Consider the following 27,377-nt stretch of genomic DNA (forward strand, 5'->3'; position numbering starts at 1 on the left):
GTTCAGCCCAAGGCACTACATTCAGACCTCTGTCATTTGAGCTGCAGATACAAGTAATAGGCGCTTTTAAAATGTGCTAGTAAAAGAAGCACTTCCCCAATAAATTGCAAGACCATTTTCTAGAAGCCCACACATCATACCATAGGGAATGTGGCTGGAGCTCTAGCAAGGTTGATACCTTTGTTCCAGGCATAGGCAAACTCGGCCCTCCAGGTGTTTTGGGACTACAGCTCCCATCATCCCTATCTAATAGGACCAGTGGTCAGGGATGATGGGAGTTGTAGTCCCAAAACATCTGGAGGACCGAGTTTACCTATGCCTGCTTTATTCCTTGCCCTATCTTAAATAACTCGCTGGTGGTGGTGGTTGCTGCTGCTGTTCGTAAATATTTTTTACTCTGAATTGTCATTTGCATTATAGACAGTTATCTGATTTGGAGAAGAACCATGTGTCAGTGGTAGAATACGTGCTTTGCATGTAGAAGATCCCAGGTTCAAATCCTGGCATCTCCAGTTAAGAGGATCTGGCAGCGGGTGATATAAAATACCTCTACCAGAGACCCTGAGAGTAGAGAATACTGGCCTAAGCGGACAAAAGTATCTGAATTGGTATATGTTAGTTTCCCCTTATTCCTATGTGTTTTTATTCTATATGGACTTCAAAATGAGTTTATGTACAACTCTGTGATTCAGCTTCTTCCCTCTTTTTGAACAAATACATCTCACACATCAAGTAATGTGATCTAAGTAATGTGAACTCATATGAATATAGGGTTACTTGATTCAAAGCTGTGGGTTTGTTCCAGACTTAGCCATGCTTAGAGTACAAATCAGTGGGACTTAAGTCATGATTAAATGCTTGTTGTTTAGTCGTTTAGTCGTGACTGACTCTTCGTGACCCCATGGACCAGAGCACGCCAGGCACTTCTGTCTTCCACTGCCTCCCACAGTTTGATCAAACTCATGCTGGTAGCTTCGAGAACACTATCCAACCATCTCGTCCTCTGTCGTCCCTTTCTCCTTGTGCCCTCCATTTTCCTCAACATCAGGGTCTATTCCAGGGAGTCTTCTGTTCTCATGAGGTAGCCAAAGTATTGGAGCCTCAGCTTCAGAATCTGTCCTTCCAGTGAGCACTCAGGGCTGATTTCCTTAAGAAGGGGTAGGTTTGTTCTTCTTGCAGTCCATGGGACTCTCAAGAGTCTCCTCCAGCACCATAATTCAAAAGCATCAATTCTTCGGCGATCAGCCTTCTTTATGGTCCAGCTCTCACTTCCATACATCACTACTGGGAAAACCATAGCTTTTACTATACGGACCTTTGTCGGCAAGGTGATGTCTCTACTTTTTAAGATGCTGTCTAGGTTTGTCATTGCTTTTCTCCCAAGAAGCAGGCGTCTTTTAATTTCATGGCTGCTGTCACCATCTGTAGTGATCATGGAGCCCAAGAAAGTAAAATCTCTCACTGCCTCCATTTCTTCCCCTTCTATTTGCCAGGAGGTGATGCTACCAGTGGCCATTATCTTCGTTTTTTTGATGTTGAGCTTCAGACCATGATTAAATAAGTCTCATTAATTTCAGTGGGTCTGTTCAAAGTATAACTAAATCAGCATCCAGCAATACATTTGTTTTTCATAAATGAATATCTAAACTAAAAATATTCTCATTTTTAAAAGTCAGGTTTGACGCTGTTTTGCAAATATATGCATAGGGATTGCTGGTGCAATTCAGGCAGAAAGGGTTTGATAAGTCTTTACAGACCATCTCAAACCCTATAAATCTGTAATACTATTGCAACTAGCAGATATTTGGAATACATTGCAAGTGGCTTTGTAATTTGCCAGATTTTGAAAGTAGCAGTTTTTAATTAAAAAAAAGAACCCAGCTATTATTAATGGCTTTAATAATGAGTGTTAAGTAGGAATGATAAAATAGCAGTTAACAGATCTAGCATACTAAAAGCCAGCTGCTTGGGATGGTTTTGGACATATCGATTTATTTTTTTGACTGTAACTGTAGATGGAGAAAAAGCAGGCCTGCAGTTGTGGAGTTAAGCTGTGTCAAATAAATGTTGTTGACTGCCAGTTGGAAAAGTTCCTAAACTACTAGGATCAAAATATTGAAGGAAATCTGTTACCTGGCTGGTGATGTCTCTCTAACGTGGGCAATGTATAAAACAGGCCTACAAATGGCCAGTTAACCATATTGTGCTCTCACCAACCCCTTTATTTTTTGCTGTAGTGGATGGACAATCAATCCTCTTGGTCCCTCCCTCTCTTGGAATATTACACTATTGCCCTCTGTAAGAATGAGTGTGTAAAAGCCACATTTTTGTCTGGAACTAATGTTGTTCTGCTGTTGGCTTCCATGAAAACAAACACTCAGGGTATGTCATTGTGTTCTTTGTAGCTGTTGATAACATTCTCTCTCTCCCACACGCACACACACCTTGTAGGCATATTTTGCCATTTTCAAATAAGCGGCAACATATGTTTGGGTCAAATCATTTGGCTGATTAGAACCCTGAAGTATTTGTAAACTTACAGCTAAACTACCATGGAGGTCTACAAAGTTACACAGTGTAACGAGATCCAAACGGTAGACTCAATACCTAAGGCTCGGAGTCGTACTGTATAGAGTTCTTCTATAAAAATTGTTCTGCCATAGTAACGAATAGAGAAAATTATAAAAAGTAAGAGAAAATACACAGTCTCTCTCTGCTCTTCCAGAAAGAAAAACAATCCCGATCATTTTTCTGCGCCAGATGCAGGCAACTTCTAAAGAGACTTGAATGAGCAATTACACCTTGAGGTTGAAACCTGAGATGCATTTCTCCAGCCTATGATTCAGTATTTCTGCACCCAGTGGGGGCTGGGAAAGATAACAGCAGCCACCCAGCTTAATAGTACACTTTGGGTTCCCCAAAGATTGCCAGAGCCTTCCAAGGGAGAAGAAAGGTAAATCAGACCCTGCCACATCTAATTTGAAAAACAGGGATCAAACGAACCCTTTCTTACAAGTTAGAATTTTGGCTGTCTTAATGCATTGCAGTGAAGGAGTGAGATACTAGCCAGCCAGTCTCCCTGTTTAATTTTTCTCCCTTCCTGAAAATTCACTTCTTAACCACCAAGCACCAAAAGTTAGGATTACTGGATGTTGTTGTGGGTTAGGAGAGAATGTGTTAGAGCTTAGCAGCAGGAGCAGCAGACCCAGGTTACAAATTCAGTGACCAGGAACAAATGTGCCCTTTCCTTTATTTTTCAGCCAAAGTCCTGGATATAGGACTTTAAATGTTGCTTTTAAACCTTGTCATCCCATATCCACATACTAACCATTCTGCTCATAGTTTCTTCTGACTCATGGACACTTTTAAGGTGACATATACTAGTGTTATCAATTAGTACACATCAAGGGTGGGCTTTGCTTAAAGCTCTAGATCTTCTTTATTGACATCTTAGTTTTAAACAAAAAAAATATTTGGAATCCAAGATGAATGCTATTATTGCAGAGTTCAGAAAATGATTGCTAAATATCACTATCCTTGCTTTAAAGACAGGGAATTCTATCTTTACATATGGTTTCTAAGACCACTGAGAATGGGTCCAGCCCTTTGGTATAAATGCCACTGATTAAATATATGTATATATGTTTTTATTTTCATTGTCAGATTTTAAAGGTGGCCCAAACAGTTTTGAAAGCTGGATTATACACAATCAGCTGTAGATTGTTTCTGCTATCATGTTTGCAAGAATAGTGGACTGAATGTGGAATGTGGCATATTGCATACCCAAGCAATGGCAGTGTGCCAGAACAATGCAATTTATAATTAGAAGAGAATATTTCTGTATCATAAAATGTAAAGAAAATACATAAATCAGTGCCATCCTGGTGGTCTCCATTAGCACAATAGATATCTCAGTTCACTGCTCCTTCCCGTTACACATGCAGTTCAAACACTTTGGGAGTAACATGGTTGTTCCAAGCACAGGAAATTCAGGGAGTGACCACAGACCTCTGGAGTCTGATTATTGTATTGTTGCCAGGCAATGGGCATTTTGTGAGAGCCTCCTGCACATTTGCTCATTCGGCGAGTCTTTGTTTTGAAATGAAAAAAGCAGGGTCAGCCCTATCCTTGGGCAAAGTGAGATGACCTCTTCAAGTGGCAGCCTCCTTCCTATCCTAACTTTCCCCTAGCCTTTCCCCTCAACCCCCTAAAGTAGCCTGCCATCTCAGGTACAGTGAAGGACACTATCCTGTCACCGTTGTTGAAGTAAGATTCAGCTGCCAGTCCAGATGTTTTCTGTACATCTTATCCCTCAAACCAGGCAGCAAAATATATTGAACCCACCCAGAAGAAAGGAGAACAGGGTAATTCTTCGGATATCCTTCCAATATCCCACAGAGGTTGAGAGAAGGGTTAAAATAGTTTCAGATTGTTGGAGACTGACAAGTCTTAAGCAATGGGAATGTGTTGGTGTGGATATTAGGTACAGTAGGTGTAGGAACAATCAAGATTTGGTCACCCGTTTTAGTAATCCATGCTTAATAATGCAGCTCATTATGTGTTTCTGCAATGCCAGTCATACCCTACCTCAGATATGGCACATGGCCTTGGTATTAAATGAAATTATTGGATTGTCTCCAATGTCATTCTTTCCATCAGAAAGCCATCACTGGTCATCTGGACTTCCACTCAGAAATAATGTCCCTTCTGAAAAATCCTATCATTTCCCCACAGTCACATTCCTAGTTACAATATTCAGAAAATATTGGAAGAGCACTGAAAAATATAATGCAGTTCAAAAACTTTAGTAACCCCAAGAAACATTATAAAACCCGACTTGTGGGCCTCCCCCTTTCTTTAAATGGAGATAACTTGGGCTAATCCACTTCTTAGCATCTGGTGAGGAAAAAGAATTCTTACTGTGGCAAAAATTAGCTTTGGGAATAACGGTGGTTGCCAGCTGCATAAACAGCACTCACCCAGCGGCATTGTTCAGTCATTGGGAGTGCCTAGATTCTCATCTGATTAGTGACAATCTGTAATTAATATTGTAGTTTGTAAACTTTAGCAAAGCAAGCAGGCCACTAACCTGCTTTGTGCAGGAAGAGCTAAGTGGATGGGATTCTGCAGGGCGATGAGCCCTTCCTGAGAAGTGAAGAGTATGCTATACTCCTGTAGGAATTGGTGTGTGGTGATTCTGCAGGAGATGACCTTTTATTCATTATTAGAGAGAGGGGAGAGAAGAGACCTCCCCTTGTGAAATGCTCAGCACTCTCTGTACAAATTGACTGTGCTGGGTAGTGGGAATTGAGAGAGATCGCAACCTCTCAGGGTGCATTCTGTACCCTGCAGGATTGGGCTTACAGTGTTTTTTAGTGCCCTGGTCTATTTCAGGAGGCTTTTCTTTATTTCAGCATTTTCAATAGGAGTGTACACATCTGTCTTTATACCCAGCAGCTTTCCTGGCCCACAACAAGTCCTCTGTGAGTTTCCCCAACCAAGCTCAGTGGGATCTCTGTCAGCTGCAAGATTTATGTCATCTTTTTCAGCCCTGAGAACTGTTCCTTAAGCTTTTCACATCTGGATTTAATTGGAAAGACATTAAAAGACATTAAGTGTGCTGGAAAAGCATATTTTAGGGAGGATCTTTATAGGCACTTCCATTAAAGGAGCTAACAGTTAGAGGTTGAAGTGGGATGCAGACAAGTCATCAGCTGTTATCAAGGACAAAATTGCACTGCTAACTGCTTCACAGCAGTTCTTCATCGAGACCCTGAGCCTGTTTCTGACCTTTAATCAGGAGCCTGGTACAAGTGAACAAACATTATGCTTTTGTAAAAGAGAGCACACTTGGGCATTTTTCATTTGTAGTTTCGTCTCAACTGGAGTCACCTTAATGTAGAGTTGAGAAGGCAAAAAATGAGACCTTGTCATAGGCAGAGTGAAGATGCCTACTTTGTAGGATCATAAGATCATAACACTGCTGTGACGCATTATGGCAAGCCAAGATAATGGCCATCTTTAGGAAAAAAGCAGAACATTTTTGATTGATTGATTGATTGATTGGTTGATTGCATTTGTATCCTACCTTTCTTCCAGTGAGCTCAAGGTGGCATACATAGTTCTCCTCCTTCCCATTTTATCCTCACAACAATCCTGTGAGGTAGGTTAGGCTGAGAATGACTGACTGGCCCAAGGTCACCCAGTGAGCTTCTTGGCCAGGTCGGATTGTGACCCCTGTTCATCCAGGTCCTAGCCAGACACCCTAACCACTACACCACATTGTTGGGCTGTAATTCTGTGGTCCATATCCTCATCCATAGCTTCATGCGTTGTTTAATGCATATGTGGAGGTCTCAAAAATTCCATTTTGGTGGGGGCAGTTCTGCAGTATAAATCCATTTGTTGTTATGGACTGGCTGGACACAGAGGAATAGTGGGAGGCAACAACTGGGGAACCCCCCAAGGGAAGAAGGCTCAGAGCCAGGGGATTGCGGGTGGGATGATGATGAGTGGTCAGAGGAAGAAGAGGGAGCAGACTGGTAGGAGGAGATGTCAGAAGCTGAAGAGGTAACAGGGTTTAGTGAAAGTCTCTGGCAGAGAGAAATGCAAAAGCAGGAGAGGAGGGAGGCCAACAGACAGAAATGAGTCCAGTTGATGAAGAAGCAAGGGTGTCTTCCCCCTCTTGCTGCGACAAGTTCCCATTCCCCCTGGTCTCCTGGGACCAGGAGAGGTAAGAAGTGGGAGGAGCTAAATCAGGCATGCCAGCCTAGTCTCAGATTGCTTGGGAGAGGAGGAGACTTAGGCAGCTGTGGGATGGCAGGGACCTTCAGTCTCCACAGCTGCCTCATAGGGACAAGGCCTACCCAAGAAAAATTTCTATGCTCATTAGGCCTGGCACTCCTGAGCAGATCCTGTTCTTCTAATAAAGAGTTAACTTCACTTACTCTGTGTGATTTATTGCTGACTCGCTCCTGACATTTGTGTACCCAAAACTGCCCAGTTTGGTGACATGAATGGAAACAAACTTGAATTTAACAAATTGGTGTTAGTGTAAAAGATAAAAGTATGGTAGCTATGAATTATCTTGCTTGTCTTGGACAAGTCATTCTCTCACTTCCCAGTGTGTAGCATGAAATGGACGTGGTTTCCTCACATAATTTTTCTGAAGAGAAGTGAGATAATTATTGTAAAGATCATAGTGCTAATAGCAGGATAATAACACTAGAAACTTAAGTATTAAAATACCCTTGTATATTGTACATCACAGTAAAAAGTTTAATCTGGAATTGGATCTTAGCAGGAAGTCATTTGCCGTGGGTAAAATCACGCACTGCTGTTTACAAATAATTTAAGGTGCCTGTCTGTGTAGACTGACAGGCAGTTAAACGTAAAGGTCTTTTCATCTGGGAGAACAGTCATGTAATCCTCCTTTTCTTGAACTTAATATATTCTTAAAATAAATGTGATATTCAATGACTTGTTTCTAGAGCAAAAGCATCTGTAGCTAAACAAATAGACCTTTGAAATAATATCCTGTCTGTCTTTAAAGTGAAAAATAGTGTGTGTGTGTGTGTGTTTTCCCCCCTTTTTATCTTTCAATAAAAGCAAAACAAATAGTACAAAATCTTCCTCTGTAAACCATCCCAGCAAAACAAATGGATTTGCTTTATGGTCATCCATCTACTCAGGGCAGGCGGAAGGGGGGGGGCAGTTGCATTCATTGTCGGGAGCACATTCACATGAACTTCCTCTACAAAGTTACTTCCTCGCAGATAATGTTCTTAGTTAATATTCCCCGTCTACATACATATACGGACAACACATCAGGTTTGGGAAGAGGATGGGTGGGAAGAAAAAGTATTATGAAAACAATGTTTCTTCGTTTGTTTAACAAAAAATATATGCCGCCTGATTTGTAGCAAAACCTCTGGGTGGGACTGCAGAATTTCAGGACTGGCCCTACCATTAGGGAGGGTGAGGGAACCATATCTGACAGCTGGTGCCTGGGTGGTTATGGTGGCAGTCATTCAGCTGTTTCTTCTGAGCTCTCTGACCAAGCTATTCAGTTGGAATACAGAGCTATGTGTGCCGTGCAGACTGTCCTGCATCGTCATAACTACCCTGCTGCCGTAAGGTGCGGTGAAGGATGCTGCCGTAAGGCTAGTGTTAATGTAAGATTGAACTGCCAGTCCAGTTGGTTTCTGGTGTGGAATGGGACAGAAGGACCATTTTCGCCTTTGCTTCAGGTAGCAAAATGCCTTGAGCTGGCCCTGCAGAATCCTTCACTGCATACAGTACAGTGGTACCTCAGGTTAAGGACTTAATTCGTTAACTGTTCTTAACCTGAAGCACCACTTTAGCTAATGGGGCCTCCCACTGCCGCCACACCACCGGAGCACGATTTGTGTTCTCATCCTGAAGCAACGTTCTTAACCCAAGGTACTATTTCTGGGTTAGCGGAGTCTGTAACCTGAAGTGTATGTAACCTGAAGCGTATGTAACCCGAGGTACCACTGTACTAGTTTTAGAAATATTCTTGATGTTCAAAAAAATCTACTGGTGGGGGTGAACACTTTCAGCCACATACAAGATAATCAAGATTCCATACACCAAATTTATGTATTAATATAGTGTGGCCGAAAACCAAGAATAGTCAGTCTAAATGATGTAAGTAAATAGGTCACATGTAATGTTGGCATCCGTCTGTCTTCGGAGACAATGGAAGAGTGAGCCTTTGTGAGTAAAGTCAAACCATTGGAGAGTTACAGCATGTGCTGAGATTGTAGAGACTGATACAGGAGAGACATGTTTTATTGCTGGTGGGGCAGATGAACGTCTCCAGTTTTGCTGCTACAGGTGCACCATAGCGTTTCTAATAATAATAATAATTTATTATTTATACCCTGCCCATCTGGCTGGGTTTCCCCAGCCACTCTGGGCGGCTTCCAACAAAATATTAAAAATACAATAAAACATCAACCATTAAAACTTCCTCCCAGCAGTCTCCAGTCATGCAATACAAAACTGAAAACTTGACTCTAATGTGCATTTCCTTTTGTATTTAACTACAACATAAGGTATTAAGCCAAAGCAAAAAAAGTAAAACTTTAAGAACTGATTTATTAACATTCCCTTTTGTGAGCCAGACTTGAATTTACAATTGTTGGGCATTCATAAGGTATAGTGCAGCGTACAAAAGCAACTGAAAGAATTTTACTACAGGTAATTTGAGTAGGAGAGCGTCACACATGTCTTTAGTTGAACCTTAGTCCATGATTGTATATGGACAGCTGCCCCACATAAACCGTAAATGCAGGTTTGGTTTACTTTGTTGTTCTTGTTGGTAGGTAATTAATTAATTAATTAAATTTGTATAATGCCCTGCATCCGAAGATCACAGGGCGTTTCGCAGTATAAAAATACAAAATGTGCAAAATACATAATAAAAACAAGAACAAAAACAAACCAATACTTTCCCTCCTACAAACACATTTAAAAGTAAACAGATTTACTTAAGATATTTTATTCTACGCATGAGCAGTTACAGCTGTCCTTGGCTCACATTTACACAGACAATTTAATGTATGAATCAGATAGACATGGTACAGCTGCCAGCACTCCCTGTGAGTGAAACGGCCGTATAAATTACCACCACAGTAATGGGAATTGCTGCCGGCCATATTAATGATAAACCAATCCCCCATATTATATTAATACACATGAGCACTTGTTTGGTACCACTGTTGTTTAAATCAAAACTTGTATATACTTGCCTTTTGCTGTTCTGTATGAGGCACCATGTGCCCTCCTAAGACTCACAGAATTGTAGATTTGGAAAGAACTCCCAGGCAATGCAGGAATATTTAGCCCAACATGGGGCTCGAACCCACAACCCTGATATTAAGATGGTCTCATGCTCTACCGACTGAGCTATCCAAGCCAGCCCATTTCAGAATGCAGCTGAGGATTGTCGTGATTGAATGTTTCCCTATAGATACCAATTGTATGTCACAGAGGGAGCTTGGCTGGAATCCTTCTAAAACTAGCATGGCTGAGATTGATCTGTAACAAGTCTCCTTCTGGAATGTGAGCTAAGGTACATAAAGCAATAATTACGAATTTATTTGTTCAGTCATTTACCGTATTTTTCGCTCGATAACACGCACCTGACCATAACACGCACATAGTTTTTAGAGGAGGAAAACAAGAAAAAAAAATCTGAATGAAACAGTGGATGTATCATTTTTGTGCTTCATGCTGTGGCCACAGACATGTGATTTGACGGTGAGTTTGGGGTAGCCCAATGCAAAAATCCTGAGAATCCATGTCGATCTGTGCTTTGTAACCACGTTTTTCTACCATTGCAGCCCCAGGCAACAGTGGGTGCGTGAGTTTTTTTGGTGCAGGCTGTAGCCATGGACATGCTATGTGATCTGATGGTGAATCTGGGGTGACCCAATGCAAAGATCCTGAGGATTCATGTGGATCCATGCTTTGTAACCACGTTTTTGTACCATTGCAGCCCCAGGCAACAGTGGGTGCGTGATTTTTTTGGTGCAGGCTGTAGCCATGGGCATGCTATGTGATCTGATGGTGAATCTGGGGTGACCCAATGCAAAGATCCTGAGGATCCATGTGGATCCATGCTTTGTAACCACGTTTTTGCACCATTGCAGCCCCAGGCAACAGTGGGTGCGTGATTTTTTTTGGCGCAGGCTGTAGCCATGGACATGCTATGTGATCTGATGGTAAATCTGGGGTGACCCAATGCAAAGATCCTGAGGATCCATGTGGATCCGTGCTTTGTAACCACGTTTTTGCACCATTGCAGCCCTGTTTTTGCATCACATCATTGCTATGTGATCTGATGGTGAATTTGGGGTGACCCAATGCAAAGATCCTGAGGATCCATGTGGATCCGTGCTTTGTAACCACGTTTTAAGTGGGGAGGGAAGGAAAAACATAGAAGGGACAAGGAGCACGAGAGGGGTGTGCGGAGAAGCAGCCGGCTAAGAATGCAAGAGAGGGGTTTAAGGGGGGGGAAGGAAGGCAAAAGTCACCCCCCCACCCAAGCCAGCTCTCTCTCTCTCTCTCTCTCTCTCTCTCTCTCTCTCTCTCTCTCTCTGTCTCTCTCTCTCTCTCTCCTGCATGTTTCCCGCTGCCTGCGAGTCCCTAGACGCAGCAGCAGCAGCACCGGAGCACGGAGAGGAATTAGAGGGAAGGACGCTCTGCTTTCCTCTCTGCTTGCCTGGAGGGGAGGGGATTTGCCTGCTCTTTGTTCCGTTTGAGCAAACACAGTAACAAAACAGAAGAGGGTGGGCAGTAAGACCCTGAGGCAGAATGCAGGAAAGCAGCAGCCTCCTCTCCTCCGTGACGGCGCGATATGATTTTTGCCTGATTTTTGCCCTGTACTTGGGACAGTCAGCTCCAGGGACCACACATTCGCTCAATAACACGCACAGACATTTCCCCTTACTTTTTAGGAGAAAAAATCTGTGTGTTATAGAGGGAAAAATACGGTAAGTAATTCATTAGCTTGTTAGTAATTTAATAGAAAAGGAGGAAAAAGTCTCTGCGAGACGGGGTGGGGGAGAGCCAAAGGCATAGCATAGAATAATCAACAATGCATTACAATAAAACCATTGCAAAACCCATCAAACATACCCAGCAACTGCATATCTACAAGAATTTATCTGAAGCAAAGCACTTCTGGATCTGATTGATGCCTGGATGATAAACCACTTGGGACCTATCTATACACTATGATTCACATTACCTTGAGCTCCTGGAGGAAAGGAATGGATACATACTATATAACTAAATGCCCCATTCAAGAGTTATATGTGCACTTTGACTTATATGTAAATGGTCCACCTTTAAAATTCATGCAGCTGCCTTTGGGCAGACAGCTCTATGTGCACATCAGGTTGTGGAGAAGCCAAGGATGATAAAGATGAGACCTAATCTCATCAAATAAATCATTATTTTTCTTCAGACTACTTTTTGGTTTTTTTTTGGTTTTGTTTTGTTTTTTGCTTAGAACAACTGTTTCAAGGATTTTATTTTATTTTGTTCATTATATTACATTTTTATTACAACCTGTCACAGACCTGAAGGTGTCATATATGTGGCTCCTAGGAGGCCTCCCAGCCCTTCAGTAAGGTGGTAGCATTATGTGTTTCACACTACTCTGAAGTCAAGGTTTATACGCCTTGGCTTTTTGTCCATTGACATTGAGCAAAATGCAAATGTCAGAGTAAAAGGGCTAGGAAGTTAGTAGAAACAATTGGCTTTTTCTCCCCCCCCCCTGTGGATTGACAGTACAAATTCCACAAAATTCATTTAAAATATATGGGGGTTGAATATATTAAAATAGGAGGGCACAGGGAAATTCAAACAATATATCTGTCTTCGTAAATCAAAAAGAAATTGGTAGAAGACGACATTCTTGGTTGATGTGGCTAGAAAGCTCGTTTGTTCCTAACACATGGGAGTGGGGGGAACCGTTCAAGAACAGTTAATCCTTGCTTAAAATTCCCCATGATGCCAGCAATCAGATTTGCATCTGGATAGATGATTTGCCATGTAAAAGTTAGCCGCAGAGGGTAATATAGCCTGAAGCCAGTGCTAAGCAGCACACTCTTTCCTAAATGTTTTAAACGTTGCATTTGTAAATGTGTACTCTCTAGGAGAAGTCTAAATGCATTAGCTCTCTCTCCTCCTCCCCTTTCATCTCCTCTCTTGCAGGCACAGCTACTGCACACATCCTGGTGCACACTCTTTAAAGATCCCTTTGTGCAGACATTAATCCCTTTTCATGTAAATTACATGAGTTAATCAGATTAATATACATGGGGACAGAACACGTTGGGGGGAGAAGGGCTTAAGTCAGGTAATTAAGACTTGTATTGTGCAGTGTGAATAACCATTCTGAAATTAATTTTTTAAACAGATGTTGACCCTGGTCTGTGTGAAATCTAATCAGCTGGGGATGGTAGTGCCTGGTTACAGAGGGCTGTTAAAGATCCCTTGCTGAAGTCAGTGGTTGCGAATTCAGGTAACAATTTGTCAGTTAAGTCACATTTTCTGATTGGTCTTCATAGAATCAGAATTATGGAGATGCAAGGGACCAACAGCAGAATCCTATGCATGTCTGCTCAGAAGTAAAACCTATTTAGTGCTTTGGCATTGCTCCCAGTTAAGCAAGTAAGAGATTTCAGCCTAATTAGCAACTTGACACATAAGTGAGTAACCTGCACCTTTAAACCAGGCATATAGGTACAGTTTTGCGATTTCCGGCATCATAACCATATAGTTTTACAGATATGTGAGGAATTTTGAGTGTTCACTGTAGAACAGGGGGAAATACAGACATAGTTGGTATATGAATATTTTTTCATTTATTATAGACCCAAAGGCAACTGACATATATTATGAACTGACTTTGATGTTCTGCGGAGTGTCTAGGCTCGGTTTCATGACTGCCGTAGAATGCTAGTGGCATAGGAAGAGTCCTGATAGAGAACCTGTAGACTTGATTTATGTGGAATCTGTTAACATGGAGTGAGATGGAGTGGTTGTTGAGGTAGGAAAAATAATAATAAGAGTACCAACTAGTCCTTCAAGCACTGTAACATAGTGAAAGAGGGTTTCAGAATTCCCTCACTGTGCTCCTGGGGTAAGGCACTGGTTTCTCTTATTCTCTCATTTTGCTGATTTCAAAACAAAAATAACTAGAACAGGGATGACTAATCTGTGACCATCCAGATGTTGTTGGACTCTGAACTCCCTCCAGCCCCAGTCAGCATGGCTGAGGGTCAGAAGTGATGGGAGCTGTAGTACATCAACATTTGGAGGGCCACAGGTTAGCCACCCCTGAGCTGGAAGATCTATCAGTGCCCATTTTTCCTCTGCTTCTTTCTGTTGCTGCTTTCTCCACTCCCAACAAGCCTATGCTGTCATAGGGGGTGAGCATTTGATCTTTGCTGTTGTCCCTACATGAGACCAACACAGATGAAGGGGCATAAAGTGCTGCCTTGGCACCCATTACCTCCCTCCCCCCAAATTGTGTCAGCTTTAAATTGTCACCATGCCTCCACATTTACCTCTAGGCAGGATAAATTTGCAAACTTGGTCTTGACACCACTGTGTTAGGACAATGCAGTATGAGTTGAATGAAGCTGGCCAGAGTCAGACCTTTTTGAAGAAAATCATCAAGAATAATTCTTAAAACATGTGCAAAAAATTAAGGCGCTTTGGAATTCTTGGGAAACTAATTACTTACATTTGCACACGAAAAAGCAGGCATAGTTCCCCGCGCCCCCAAGAAACACGCATGCCCTTTCAAGCAGTCAAACATGGACATCATTTGTTTCAATGAAATGCAAGGGTTTGTACCCCAGTAATTAATTTTTGCCCATAAAGGACAGGATTGGAACAAAATCATTTGTTTTAAAAACCACAGAGAAATTTGAAGCCAGATGTCAGTCTATTGACTTGGCTCTGCTAAAGCAGAACTATCTGATGAAGCACTTAGGTTCATGCAGTGGTCTGATTCAGTGGTTAATAGGGCTGTTAGATGAATATGTCCCTGATAAAAACGATGGACAGGGGCTTGAGAAGACAGATCTGTTAGAAATTCACTTCTTCCACTTTCTGTAGAAGAGATCTATACGCTTTGCTCGCAGGTGTAGTAGTGGTTTTACTACTTACCAAATTGCCATTCTCCTTAGATGTGTACTGTACTGGATGAAATAGAAGAATTTTGGGAAAGGACCAACTCATTCACTTGGGGGCCATGGCAGAATTTATAGGGCTGAAATATCCTAGTAGAGGACCCTGAAACCTTCTTGTAAGTTCCACTAATTCAGCTCAGAAGGTTTCTAAAACTGTAGGTGGCTGATGAGTGGTCCTGAAGTCTGCATGGTGCAAAGGAATCTGTTCTGGCATGGAGTGAAAAAGACCCAAGTGCAGGATAGAAATATAGGCTTGTATCCAATGTGGCGCCAAGTTTATTGTATTTCTGTTTTTATTATTTTGGTGTTGTTCTAACTTGTTTACTATTAGCTGCTTTGGTTTCTTACAAGAAAACTGAGGCATGTGTCTAAAACAAAACAGCCAATAAAGAAATAAATAGTGCCTGTAAGCACCAGAAGGCGTCAAGCTTCTCAGTGTGGAAGTCCTATAAGAGATAGTTGTGTTTCTTTTATCCTTTCCCTTCAGCCCCTACTATATGGCTGTCAAAATCCCTAATGAAGAGCATTTAATGAATGGGTCCATGAGAATTAGGCAGTAGCTTCTCACACCATAGAGAAATGGGAGACAGTAAGCCACAACAGTGGATTGGCTGAGTTAGTAGCATTTGTGTCCGTTCCATAAAAGGGGAAAGTATGAAGAATTAAGTTAGGTGTGTTCTCTGTCTTCAGAAGTATGTGCCACTCCCAGTAAGGTGAAGTGGACAGACACGCACAAGAGGACCATTTAGGGACATCTTGGGAAGAATCTGAAATGTCACATAGATGTAAAAGGCGAAGGAAATATATCCCTACATTGTACTGAAAAACATTAAATCATTATCATAAGAACGTGAGTTGAAACCACATTTTTCTAGAGCAAGCCTCTGTATGCAACTGCTTTGTGTAAGGATGACCTCATGTTATTAAATTGTCATTACAAACTATCCAGTTCCCCACAGAGGGAAAACCAGAGGGGGAAGAAATTAACAAATTTCAATATGATTTGCTAATTGCTAATTGGCTTAAGGAAACCTAAAAATGACCAAACTGATTGGAAACATCCACCTCCAGCCAGATCCAGACACATATTTATAATGGGAAGAGCAGCCAAGACAAACAAAGAGCAGAGTAGTGCATCCTGTTGGCATTGTGTTTTTGGCATTGCTGTATCTACACAGAAAACAAGTGATACATTAAATGTGTAAAGACATCTGTTTCATAACCTATGGGGCTTTGCTCACAAAGCAGTTGTAAAATCTTCTGGGGGAGAGAAATATTTCTATATATCTGTGCAGATGCTCTTTTGTAAGAGAGAAAAAATCCATTTGAGGAAGTGTTCAGCCTTTGGAAAAACAATTCTCTGCTAAAATCCTTGTCAGATATTTATTCCGCTTATATCCCCTCACTGCTGTTAATTTTGCAAGCGTTTCCTAGTTTTTAAGGATTGTGTACATCAGGCCCAGTTCATCTGAAGTGTAGTAACAATTATGCATGACGTTGGGTCTTTGAAGATCTTTATAAGTGTGGACCACTAGGTCATTTTTAATTTATACTTAAAGGATTTCTAGGTCACCCCCATAAAACTATCAAGGCAGTGTACAAACATACAAAACAGTCCAGTCCTTGTACTTCTCTGACTGACTTTGTGAGCCTACCCTCAAACTTCAATCAGAAATGCAAAAGATCCTGAGAAAGTAGATGAGTTATCATCAGGACTTAGGATCAAGAGACACTGGTGACCCCAGAATCAAGTGCAACACTTAATCTCCACCAAGAGCACCTCATACTCATAAAATGACAAAAAACAACGCTGCTGAATCAGACCAAATTTCCATCCAATCCAGCATCCTCATCTCCAAGTGGCCAACCAGATGCCAACAAGAAACTTGCAAGTAGGAACCAAGTGCTCTCCCCATTTGTGCTGCCCATGCAGACTTTGACTCTCCATGCTTTACCCATCCTCAGACACTTCCGCTTCCAAATTCATCTGCAGAATTATAATCTGCTGCCCAATGCATTTTCCCTCACGTATCTCTCCATAGTTAAACATTGGGGGACGAGGGGGAAGTATATTACCAGATCTCCTGGAAATTGTGTGACACTGGGGAATGGACAGCTGGACCATAAAGGGAGTAGCATTGAACAATATCTGGTGCTCCGGGTAAGCAGAGCCTGCCAATATTTAGTGGTCAGAATAATCACCACCTGCCAACACCTGGCAATCAAGGGAGAGGGCATATGGTCTTATAAAACACCTGCTGCAAAAAAATTAGGAATCGTGTAAAGAATGTGATAGTGTTACAGAACCAATCAGATTATGCTCTGGAGAGATAACAATGGGTGGTGTGGTGTTAGTGTAGTCAAATAAGGGAATAGATCAGCACCCTCACTGGGGAACAATTACCCTCATCTCCTGCTTATGGACTTCCCATGGGCTTCTGACAGTGGGAAACAAGATGCTGGAGTGGATACGTCTCTGATCCAGAAGGGCCTCTCCTTTGAAATCCTGAACCACTCAGCTTTCTCTCAGTCTTAGCTCTATCCCACAGGGCTGTAGAGAGGATAGAATGCATGTTAACTGCTGTTTAGAACAAAACCTTAATTAACTCGTTCACTTTGCAGCGGAGGCTGGCAGGCCAAGCACAAAGACTTTGCATCCCATTTGTGCAGCATGCTGAAAAAGGGGTGGGGCTTTGAGGTGGGCTTTAGTTTTTGCTAAAAGAAATTTAGTTCATAGTGCAAAGGTGGAAGTGGTGCAATGGTGGTGCAAAATATCAGCTTCATTTAAAGGTTAAAAGAAGTTCTAATGATGGAGAAAGTGTCTATGGCAGTGGTTCTCATGCTTTTTTGTCTGGGCCACACTTTCAGAATAGAATTTGCTCGTTCCACACCAGTTTTTTGTATTGATAAGGATTACATTGAAAAACAAAAAGAAACAAACTCATAGCAATGCTTGATTTTGATAATATATGTATCCATATTCTGCAAAAAAAACACACTATACTATACTATACTATACTATACTATACTATACTATACTATACTATACTATACTATACTGAAATGTTTCAAATGTTTCTTTGATTGTCCTTGAATCTTTCCGCCACACTTGCCATCCTCTCCTGCCATACCAGTGTGGCATGCCACATCCTTTATGAACTACTTGTCTAGGAAGATCGACAGCATGTGGAGGGTTCAGAAATCAGATATCTTTAATTAAGCACAAGCTTTTGCAAGGAAAACCTCTTAAGTGATGCATTGCAGAATGTAATGCTGACCACACCTTTTTTATTTCATGGTCATCCCTGCTTTACCTGGATGCAATTTTAGGCAGTCATCTAAAGTATTGTAACAAATCCTACCCTGTTTTTATTTTAAACAATATTTTGTCAGATAGATGTATTTCACCTTTTTATCCTTGGCATTCCTTCAGTGGGAACAAATGCTTTCATTCAGCATTGCTGCTGACATTCCCTTCAAAGACATAGAGATAGATGTTCTGAGTAAAGAAAGAAGCAGAGGTTCCCATGAATGAATTCTGCAAACAGCGTGAGAAACTAGGTTAATATTTCATTAAGGAGCTACAAAATAGCAGTGCGGCAGGAACACAACCTGAAGCATTTAATAGGAGCTCGACAATGAAGCTGTTGAATCTTTAATCCCATTTTGTTATGTACTTGCTGCTCTCAGTTGAAAATAGCAATGAAAGCAGCTGTGACGATAGTTCAGGAAAGTGTTCCTATTTTGAATTTTTTTATTTATCATGCCTGTGCCCCACTCTTGTTCCATAAAGCTCAGTGTGGCAGCCATATGGATCCCAGATGGACTCGCATCCAGGCAGGCTTAAAGTGCAGGACATTTCTTAGCTTCTGCACTAGAACTGCAGTGTGCATGTCTAGCATATAGCTCTGCTAGTTCTGTACAGCATATACATGCTATTTGTTTTCTGTTGTCCAGAAAAGTGATAAGCCTTATATGAGCTGATTAAAATGGAGCTTCCGGCATGCCTGTGCCACAAGTTGTTGAAAGGTCAGGCGTCTGATTAGCATTCACAAAATACCAACATACATACTAAATATTACATTGATGGAATTCAGCAAGAGGTGGAATGGTGGGAGAAGAGCTCTAATTGTTTCAGTTTGTACAAGGAAAGGGGAAATGTGATTGTGGTGTTAGAATGGGGCAGCAGCACTTGTTAAGCTGATCCCAGCATGAAAGGAGTTGGCAACATTAATGAACTGAAGGTATCGCTCGCAAAGGAATGATCAGCCCCATATTTTTAATTTTATCCAGCACATTTACATCCCAGCCCAAGGGGGCTCTGAAAGTGTTGTTCACGTGATTGCCATTATTTTTTTAAAAATCACATTTAAGTCTGGGAACATGAAGAAAAATAACATGGTGTCCCTGTGGAGCTAGGGTTTTGAGGTTGCATCCTGCCTTTATCCATCATCTTTCCTGCAGCCCCCCCCCCAGGCAACCATTGGTGTCTTCTGAATCTAGAACTTGCTAACCCCATGAGGCAAGTATTCCCTTGCTGACAGTTCTTCTGTCTTCCAAAAAACGCTTACCAACAGCAAAGAAAGTGAGTCTCATCTATAAAAGGAGTGCCTTTTATCTGCTTTGGTTGGTGAGATAGTTACACTTGTTCCTGGGCTGAGATACCTCGGCTGCTGTGGCCCTCCCACTGGTAATCTCAAGATTGGATGACTGTCATGGACTTTTAGTGAGACTTCTCTTGAGCTTTCTGCTGCAGAATGCAGCCACTAGGTTATTGGCTAGGACCTTCCACTGACACCATGTAACACCTCTGCTGAGGGAGCTGCACTGGCAGTCAATAAGCTACTGAGCGGATGCAGTTAAAGATTTTGCTTTTAGAATTTAATTCCCTAAATAACATGGAACTTGGCTACCTGAGGGATTTCCTTGCCCCATATATTCCTGCCTAGCAACTGTGCTGCTCAGATGGGGCACAACCAAGAGTACCGCATGCCCCAGACGTGTGTGTAGTATGCTGTAGAAACTGGGCTTTTAGTGTTGCAGCTCCAGCCTTCTGGAATTAGTGGCCAGATGAAATAAGACAAGCACCTGGCGTTGATATTTAGATAGCTATTGAAGACATATTTGTTTAAGAAGGCTTTCCCTGAAGTGTGACCCATTCATTTTATGGGATATCTATATAGGAATGTTATTATTATGCTCCTGCATAATTGAGTGTGTATTCTAATAGTAGCTAGTAGTACTTCTTGTTGGAAAGGCTGTAAATGGTGGGAGTTGTGAGAGTGTGAAGAGGTAGAAGCATTCTGAGGTTTGGTGTTTGATGACTGCCAAAGACTATTAGTGCCAACAATAAGAAAGCATCCAAAATTAACACTTCTGTCCATTTTTTAAGGGAACAATGAGGATTTGGCACAGAAAGACTCATTAAAGTACAGTCTGAAGGAGCTTGGTATGGCTTGATTAAGTTTCCAAACAGAGAAAGACCACATTGAATGCCACCAGGAGCACACAGTTCATTGTGGCATGATAGTTTTCAAGGTCGCAGGAGGGAGGTATAACATATTAACCATTAAACAGAAATAAGAAAAGCTCTATTCCTTTCTCTCATGTTGATTTGTATGTGTGGGTTGTGTGCATGTGTTTTATATGTTTTTATTGTTGATTTACTATAGAACTTTGAAAATTAAAATCATTTTGTAAAAAATGTGTTGCATCACACCATTGCATTGTGAGTTGCCATACCTATTCTTCACTTCATTGGCTGTTACCTGAGAGGGTGAGGGAATTTGCAGTTAAGTGATGTCACATTTTGCATCACTTGATGTTACAACCCCATGTCTGCCACCAGAGGCGTAGGAAGGTCAGCTGGTACCCAATGCAGAAAATCTCTTGTCACGCCCCCCCCCCGTTGATTTTTTTGATATATATTTTTTTGCCTGCAAAAATGGTTTTACATTATTTCATATTTTCTTACAAAGGAATGTGGATTCTGGGCCTCTGATAACAAGTAGGCGACTGTGGACAGATACTTAAATCTACAGGATGGATTGTGTTTTGGCTTGTGTTATTTTATTTATATTTATTGTTTATTTATTTAATAAAAATTATTTTTTAAAACCTGCAAAGTGGTTTACTAAAACAAAAAACAAACAAACACCACAGCAGTAAAATCAAGAAAAATTAACAATCCTACTTTAAAACATGCAAAAGCTAAAATATTAAGATTAAAATTACTTCAACTTCCTAAGCATCTAGGCATCCTTGCCTAAAGAAGAATGCTTTTAGCAGGTGCCCAAAAAGAGTCTAGCAAAGGCACGTGCTTTGTTGCAATAGGCGGGGAATTCCAAAGTGCCAGTGCTGTCACAGTAAACAATGCAGTACAGATATTATGTGGAACCTGTAGTAGCGCTTGAAACTACTGAAGGGGAGGTTTTATTTGTTGTGATTTCACCATGCTCTGTATTATCTGAAAAGGAAAACATTTATTTAAAAAACAGGACTGCACAGCAGCAATCTAGTCTCATCATGATCAGTGGGACTTATTTCCGAGCTGATGGTCCATAAGATGGGCTGCAATCCTATGCACCCCTTGCATCCAACTTGTACCTAAAACTCTGCACAAGCCTGGACCAGAGAATCGTAGAGTTGGAAGGGACCCCTAAGGGTAATCTAGCCAAACCCCTGAGGCAATGCAGGAATCTCAACTAGACCATCCCTGACCCTGCTCCACTGAATTGAAATTTCAGCCTTCACGACATAGGAAAACAGCCAAGTAAACAGCTATTTTCGTGGAGGAGGGTCAAGATATTAACTGATATGCATGAAATTTCATATATAGCTATATAATCCCTTGTGTAGTAAGATAAGACCTTTGGAGCAGGCATTTTTTTTAAAAAAAAAAAAGTTTTTTATGAACCGTCCAGTAGGGCAGTAATTGTTCCTTGGTAATTTGTCAGCCCCCTCCATGATGGCACCCGGGGCGGACCGCCCCCCCTTCCTATGCCCCTGCCTGCCACATTGGCTAGTTTGGGCCTCAGAGTAGCATAAGAAGCAAGGAAGTATGGATATAGGCAGTGGCGTAGCGTGGGTTGTCAGCACCCGGGGCAAGGCAAGTAATTTGCGCCCCCTAACCCGTGGATTTTAGTACTCGAGTGCGAGCGCGCCCCCCCAAGATGTTGCGGCCGGTGCCGCCGGCCCCCCCTGCACCCCCCACGCTACGCCACTGGGGCTGGGGGCGAGCGAAGGAGCCAAGGACCCCCCCCCAAAGGCTCAGCAGGAATTTATTAAATTTATTATTTGCGGAGCCCCCGCGGGCCGAGGCAGCCGAAGCCCCCTCCCCTCGGGCGCCTCCCCGCCCCCTCCTCTCCTTGGGCTGTAGGTAGAGCCCGCGCTCCAAGGCGCTCCAGATCCGGGCTTGGCGAGCGCCTCTCCGGGGGCTTCCAGCCGCGCTCCGTCCTCGCCCCCCCCCCCCCGTGGCTGAGACTTGCGCTGAGAGCCGGAGCCAGCGGCGCCCCCTTCAGCCGGGAGACGCTCGCCCGCCCGCCGGCTTCCTCTCGGAGGGTTTTGGGGAGCGCAGGGCGCGTCGAGGCCCCTCGGAGCTCTCCTCCCTCCCAGTCGGCAGAAGCAGCCGCCACCTGTGGCTGGGCTGAGGGGATGGCGTCGGCGTCGGGGTGCGGAGGCTGCCGGTGCCCGGCCAGGCGTCGGTGGCGGCGTCGGCGCTGCTGCAGCGGCTGCTCCTCCTGCGAGCAGTGAGTGGAGCGCAGCCACAGCGGCGGCGGCGGGGGGTGGGCGCGCGCGCTAGGGCGCAAGGCTGGCGGTGGCGGCGGGGAGCCCGGCGGAGGAAGGAACTTGTCCCTTCCCTCTGGACTCGCGCCCCCCCCCAGATGTTGCGCCCGGTGCGGCCGGCACCCCTGGCACCCCCCACGCTACGCCACTGGATATAGGTAATCTAGAGACATGTAGATTGCTTCATTTTATACAGAGGATGCTTGTTTTAAGGTACAAAGCAAAGCTGAGCACAGAAAAGAAAAGTATTAGCCAGTCTTTCTCACCATCCAGTGGGGGGAGGGAATTCTCTTTGTTCACTAATCCATCTCTTTTTCAATGTATCTTTATAGCCCTGAGCTTTGTCATCGTCCACTGTGTGTGTCCCTGATACATATTTGATGTCATAAAACATTCCATGCTCATTGGTAATAGTATGCCTACTTCAGTACCTATCATTTCTCTTTAATTCCTCTGTGTTACAGGCAGCTTTAAGTGCCTTGAAACAGTTTTCAGAACAAGGACTGGATCCACTTGAAGGAACTGTAAAGCCTGAAAATGGTTCATTTGAAAAGTAAGACCCACTTTCACAGTATTCTTTTGGGGACATGTTTGCTTGCTTAACTGGACTTTTTACATGAGTGGTGTAGATGTACTTAGATCTTTCCAAAATACGTGGCCTCTTCTGATCTCATAGTCATGTAAACCTTGTAACAATTTGGCACCATTGCTGAGAGTAGGTTTCAGAATTACTTTGGATTGTTATTAACCGGGGTCATTTAGTGTGCTAAGATGAAGTATAAATTTAAATAACAAATAAATAATTAGACCATCCTCTTTAACATGGGCTTTTAAATACATGATATTTTCGTCATATTTTAGAAACGTCTTTATTCTTCGCAGCTGAGAGATCCCATATAAAGATGAGGGCAGGTAGTATGAATTTGGTTTTTGACCTTAATAGTTTGGAGTCAGTTTCGTTCATTTAAGCACTTCACAAGGTCCACCTCTCAATAATCTAGAATACTGAGCATTCTGATGTGCACAAACAGATCAGTACCTTTGTGGAACTGCTGTGCAAGCAAGTTCCCTGTTCACATTACTAGAGGAAGCTGCACTTTCATCGAGGCTGCTGTCTCTTACACATAATTGAGGGTGGAGAAGTTCCATGTCCACATCATATTTCCTTTAGCCGCAATAATTTCAAGAACTGGTCAAATACCTCTGACAGTGCAATCCTATACATGTCAAGAGAGAATTGAGTTCCACTGAGGTCAGTGGGACGTATTCTGAGGTGGGTATAGAATTCTCACCTGAGCTGCATAGTGGGCATTAAAAAATATCAGTCTGTGAAGAACTGCAGAGCAAGGCAAATTTTGTTGCTTTGCTATTAGAGCTGTGAAGACCCAGGGAGGAAACTGTAGAATCGGCAGGGAAACTTTTTAAAAAATAAATTTTCTAGTTGTTTTCTCAATTTGTTTATGAAAAATGGGGGTGGAGGGAACCTAAATCCATTTCCCCCTGGCTCTTCACATTTCTATTTGCAAATAATATATCCCACAGATTATGCCAGATTTCCATGTATTTCTGATTTGTGACATAAGTGCTGTGATAAGCTTCCTGCCTTGTGAAGCCTGCAGTATTATAGATGAGAAAAAGAATTGAAGTACGCTAGCTTTGTACTACATTAGAGTTAAATGAAGGATGTTAAATACACCACCTGCTCTACCTTTGTGCGTATCATTTCTGTTTCGTTTTTAAGTATGCAGATGCAGACATCAGAAACAATCACATACAGAGCGTACAGATTGATTGATTATAATATTAGATGAATGTACCAAAAGTTTGAAATTGTTTGTGCACCGGGCATGGGTAGATAGCAGTATTCCTCTTCCTCTACCTGAACCTGGTTTGGCTGAACCCCAGACAGGAGCATGTTTTTGTTAAGCAAGCGATGTTGGAGAAAAGCAAGAGGCTGATATATAGTGGCTATTTGTAAACTAATTTAATCAGAACCATTTACCACATGATCTCACCAGCATAGTATCTGAACATAAATATTGTTGTTTCACTTTAAAATGTCCCCCCTTGCGGTGACCTTTGAATCTCATGTGCCATCTGCTAATAAAAATGTCTTAAAGATGTGCAACCCTGGACCTTACCGCTCTTGTTAATGTATTAATCTTTCAGACAAGTCAAGCATCTGGGAGAAAACGCAGACAATAAACAGACTAACTCAGGCACCATTGCTCAGGACTGCAAGGATTCAAAGGCTGTCGTCTAGGAGCTTCCCAGCACCCGTGGCTGCCACTGCATCCTTATAAACCTGTCAACACGCAACAGGGTGTATGTGTACAAGGAAATGAATGACTAATACCATTATTTGAGTCTTATGTGAAGACAACACTATTCTAACACAGGAGATAGTCTACATGATACTGTTTATTGAATGGTGGAGAAATAAATAAAACTGGCTGTTTCCCCTCCAAACCTTAAAAAACTACTGGAGGTTTAAACAGCAAATAATTAACTAAGACTTGGTTGGAGAAATTAAGTATACAGTTGCTTAATACTCTGGAGGAAAGGAAAAGTCAACATTAGGTTGAGTTATACGACTCCTTTATAGTGTAGAATAAGTTCAGCTTTCCTCTTTTTTTTTTTTAATTATGCTTGAATATTTTGAAATTAATCAATGACAGTGCTGTGGGAGTTGTAGTTGTTGTCTTCATATATAGTCATACAGCTTCTCTTTCTGTGCCAACATTATGCATTCTTCATAGTCTTACGGAATACATTATGCCTGTAAGATGCACGACTCCAAGTTGTTTGCAAACTGAAGTTTAAATCATGACAAGTATTTGCTTGAACGTTCATGACCGGTCACAATACGCTACAAGAGAAAGCAGTGATGGTATTTGATTTCCCTTGCCATTCGTTGATTGAAGAGGCACCTTGCTTCCAAGAAACACATTCCCCCCTTTGTTCTCTGTTGTGTGAAACACACCGACACCTCATTCTGTGTTTTGCATCAATCTCTCATTCGCATCAACTGAGTGTTTTTAATAACTGCATTCTGACCGCGAAAAGTAGAAAAGGATGGCAACCTCATCTCAGAGGACAAAAAGTGGTGGAGCAGGTGTGTAAAACTGCCAGTGGGGCAGAGACAGAAATTTGCATTTTTATTCTGTACTAGCATATACAAATTAAGCGAGTGGCCAACGCAGTAAAACCACGTCAGTTCATGTATACAGTGGTGGTGTCATCTCTTCTTTAATTTGTGAATAACACTAGTGAAATGTGTCACCTACACAGATAGGAGGCTGCCTTAGACACTTCTCCCCTTCCCTGTCTCAAAACACAAAAAAGAATACAGTAATATGCATAAGTTGCAAAATGTCTGCACGTCACAAAATTTGTGTGTGTAGAAATTTGTGTTATCTCAATGTGTTTGTGTGTGTAAAACAAAGAATATGCACACCACTGACCGCTCACAAACAAGGCAGTGTGCTCTGTGTGTGCTTTCATTGCATTTGTCAGACAAATAAGGGACCAATGTAGTTGTGTGTGTGTTGCAACAGCTGGAAGTGCCCATAGTTCATTACTACCTTCTGATCATAGAACAGACTTACTGTCTGCCACATAGGCCAGTGTTGATCTATGCCATCTAAGCACCATTTTAACCAAATGCTCCCTGGCACACTAGGGAAAATCAGGCCACATTGGAAAGACCTTATGCAGGCATTCAGGGCTACAAAACAATAAACATAAGAGTGGGGTTGCATTCACTTGCCTCGACCCCAGTATCACACCCTGCACCAGCCCCTCCTGAATGCTCTCTCTGAACATATTTGCAAGTTCCAGCGCATGCATGTTCATCGGGCTTCCCTACTGCAGACATGCCTTGGGGAGGGGCCAACACAGGACGTGGCAGCAGGGGCAGGGCATCTGAGGGCAACCCTGCTCTCCTCTCTCACATGATTATTGTGTGACCCTAAATATCCGAATAGGACTAAAGAAAATTCCCAAGTGCAGTAAAATCACCAGCTTTTGGAAGAAGAAAACTGGGTCCTCTTTTATGTGAACAGACCTTCAAATTTGCAGATACCCTCAAGTCTATAGGGCTCTATGAAGGCCTAGAAACTCGCAAGATGGGCACTAGCATGTTAGCACTTGCCTAAAACTGTGTGGGAGTACAATGCTAACAATGGAAAGCGGTTTCTGAGCTGGCTTTCTGTCCACTGCTTCTTAATATGAAGAGGAATTCCGAAAGCTAATTTTCTACCCATAGTTATATTTCTTTAAGTGTTGTCACTATCTAGCCACAGGCCTTACATGTTAATATTCATAAGGCTTCTCTCTTCTCTGTGAATTCCAACACCTATCTAAGCAATTTCCTGAGAAAATAATCTTTTTTTATTCTTACTAGTCCTACGGAGCCGCAGGCAGGATTTGTTTCTGTTACCCATGATACCATTTTTGCAGAGCCAGGTTTGAGATTCATTAAGGATTGAGGCTCAGTGCAACAGTTAGAAATTATGTAGTATAGCTACTCTTATTTTAAAGGGCTAAGGGACCCATTTGTAACAGGTTACAAGCCTAATTTTATTGTCAAGTAATATTTTAATTAGGCCCTAAGGCCCTACGAAGCACACAAGAGAAGGATTTTCATCAGGAAAACCAAGGGCCTAATGCAATTAAAAAGAAGGAATTTGAACTGGTCGATGTCAGCCCAAATGATGGCCTCCAATTGCACATTTAACCTTTCAACAGATGGTGCATTTTCTTTACTCATATGTGAATGCTGTTGTTGTTTTTTAATTATTTGTTTTTGGTGACCCTAAAACTACTGATACATTGTCTGCAGAGCTCTGAAGG

The 27,377-nt window shown here is 42.2% G+C and overlaps 1 protein-coding gene across 6 annotated transcripts in view; it reads left to right on the forward strand.

Moving 5' to 3' along the window:
• Positions 1-25,748, forward strand: part of STAU2 (staufen double-stranded RNA binding protein 2) — a 150,606-nt gene extending 124,858 nt beyond the window's left edge. For 3 of the 6 annotated variants that reach the window (XM_053395837.1, XM_053395840.1, XM_053395839.1), the window contains 2 exons: positions 22,988-23,076; positions 24,693-25,748. In XM_053395837.1, the coding sequence (XP_053251812.1) occupies positions 22,988-23,076; positions 24,693-24,786 (183 nt within the window). In that variant the 3' untranslated portion in view covers positions 24,787-25,748. Of the gene's footprint in view, positions 1-9,997; positions 10,109-12,955; positions 13,061-15,428; positions 19,102-22,987; positions 23,077-24,692 lie in introns of those variants that run through there. The other 3 variants (XM_053395843.1, XM_053395842.1, XM_053395841.1) reach the window with 3 other exon arrangements.
• The last annotated feature ends 1,629 nt before the right edge of the window (positions 25,749-27,377 follow it).

This window comes from Podarcis raffonei, chromosome 7, assembly GCF_027172205.1.
Source record: "Podarcis raffonei isolate rPodRaf1 chromosome 7, rPodRaf1.pri, whole genome shotgun sequence".
NCBI lineage: Eukaryota > Metazoa > Chordata > Lepidosauria > Squamata > Lacertidae > Podarcis > Podarcis raffonei.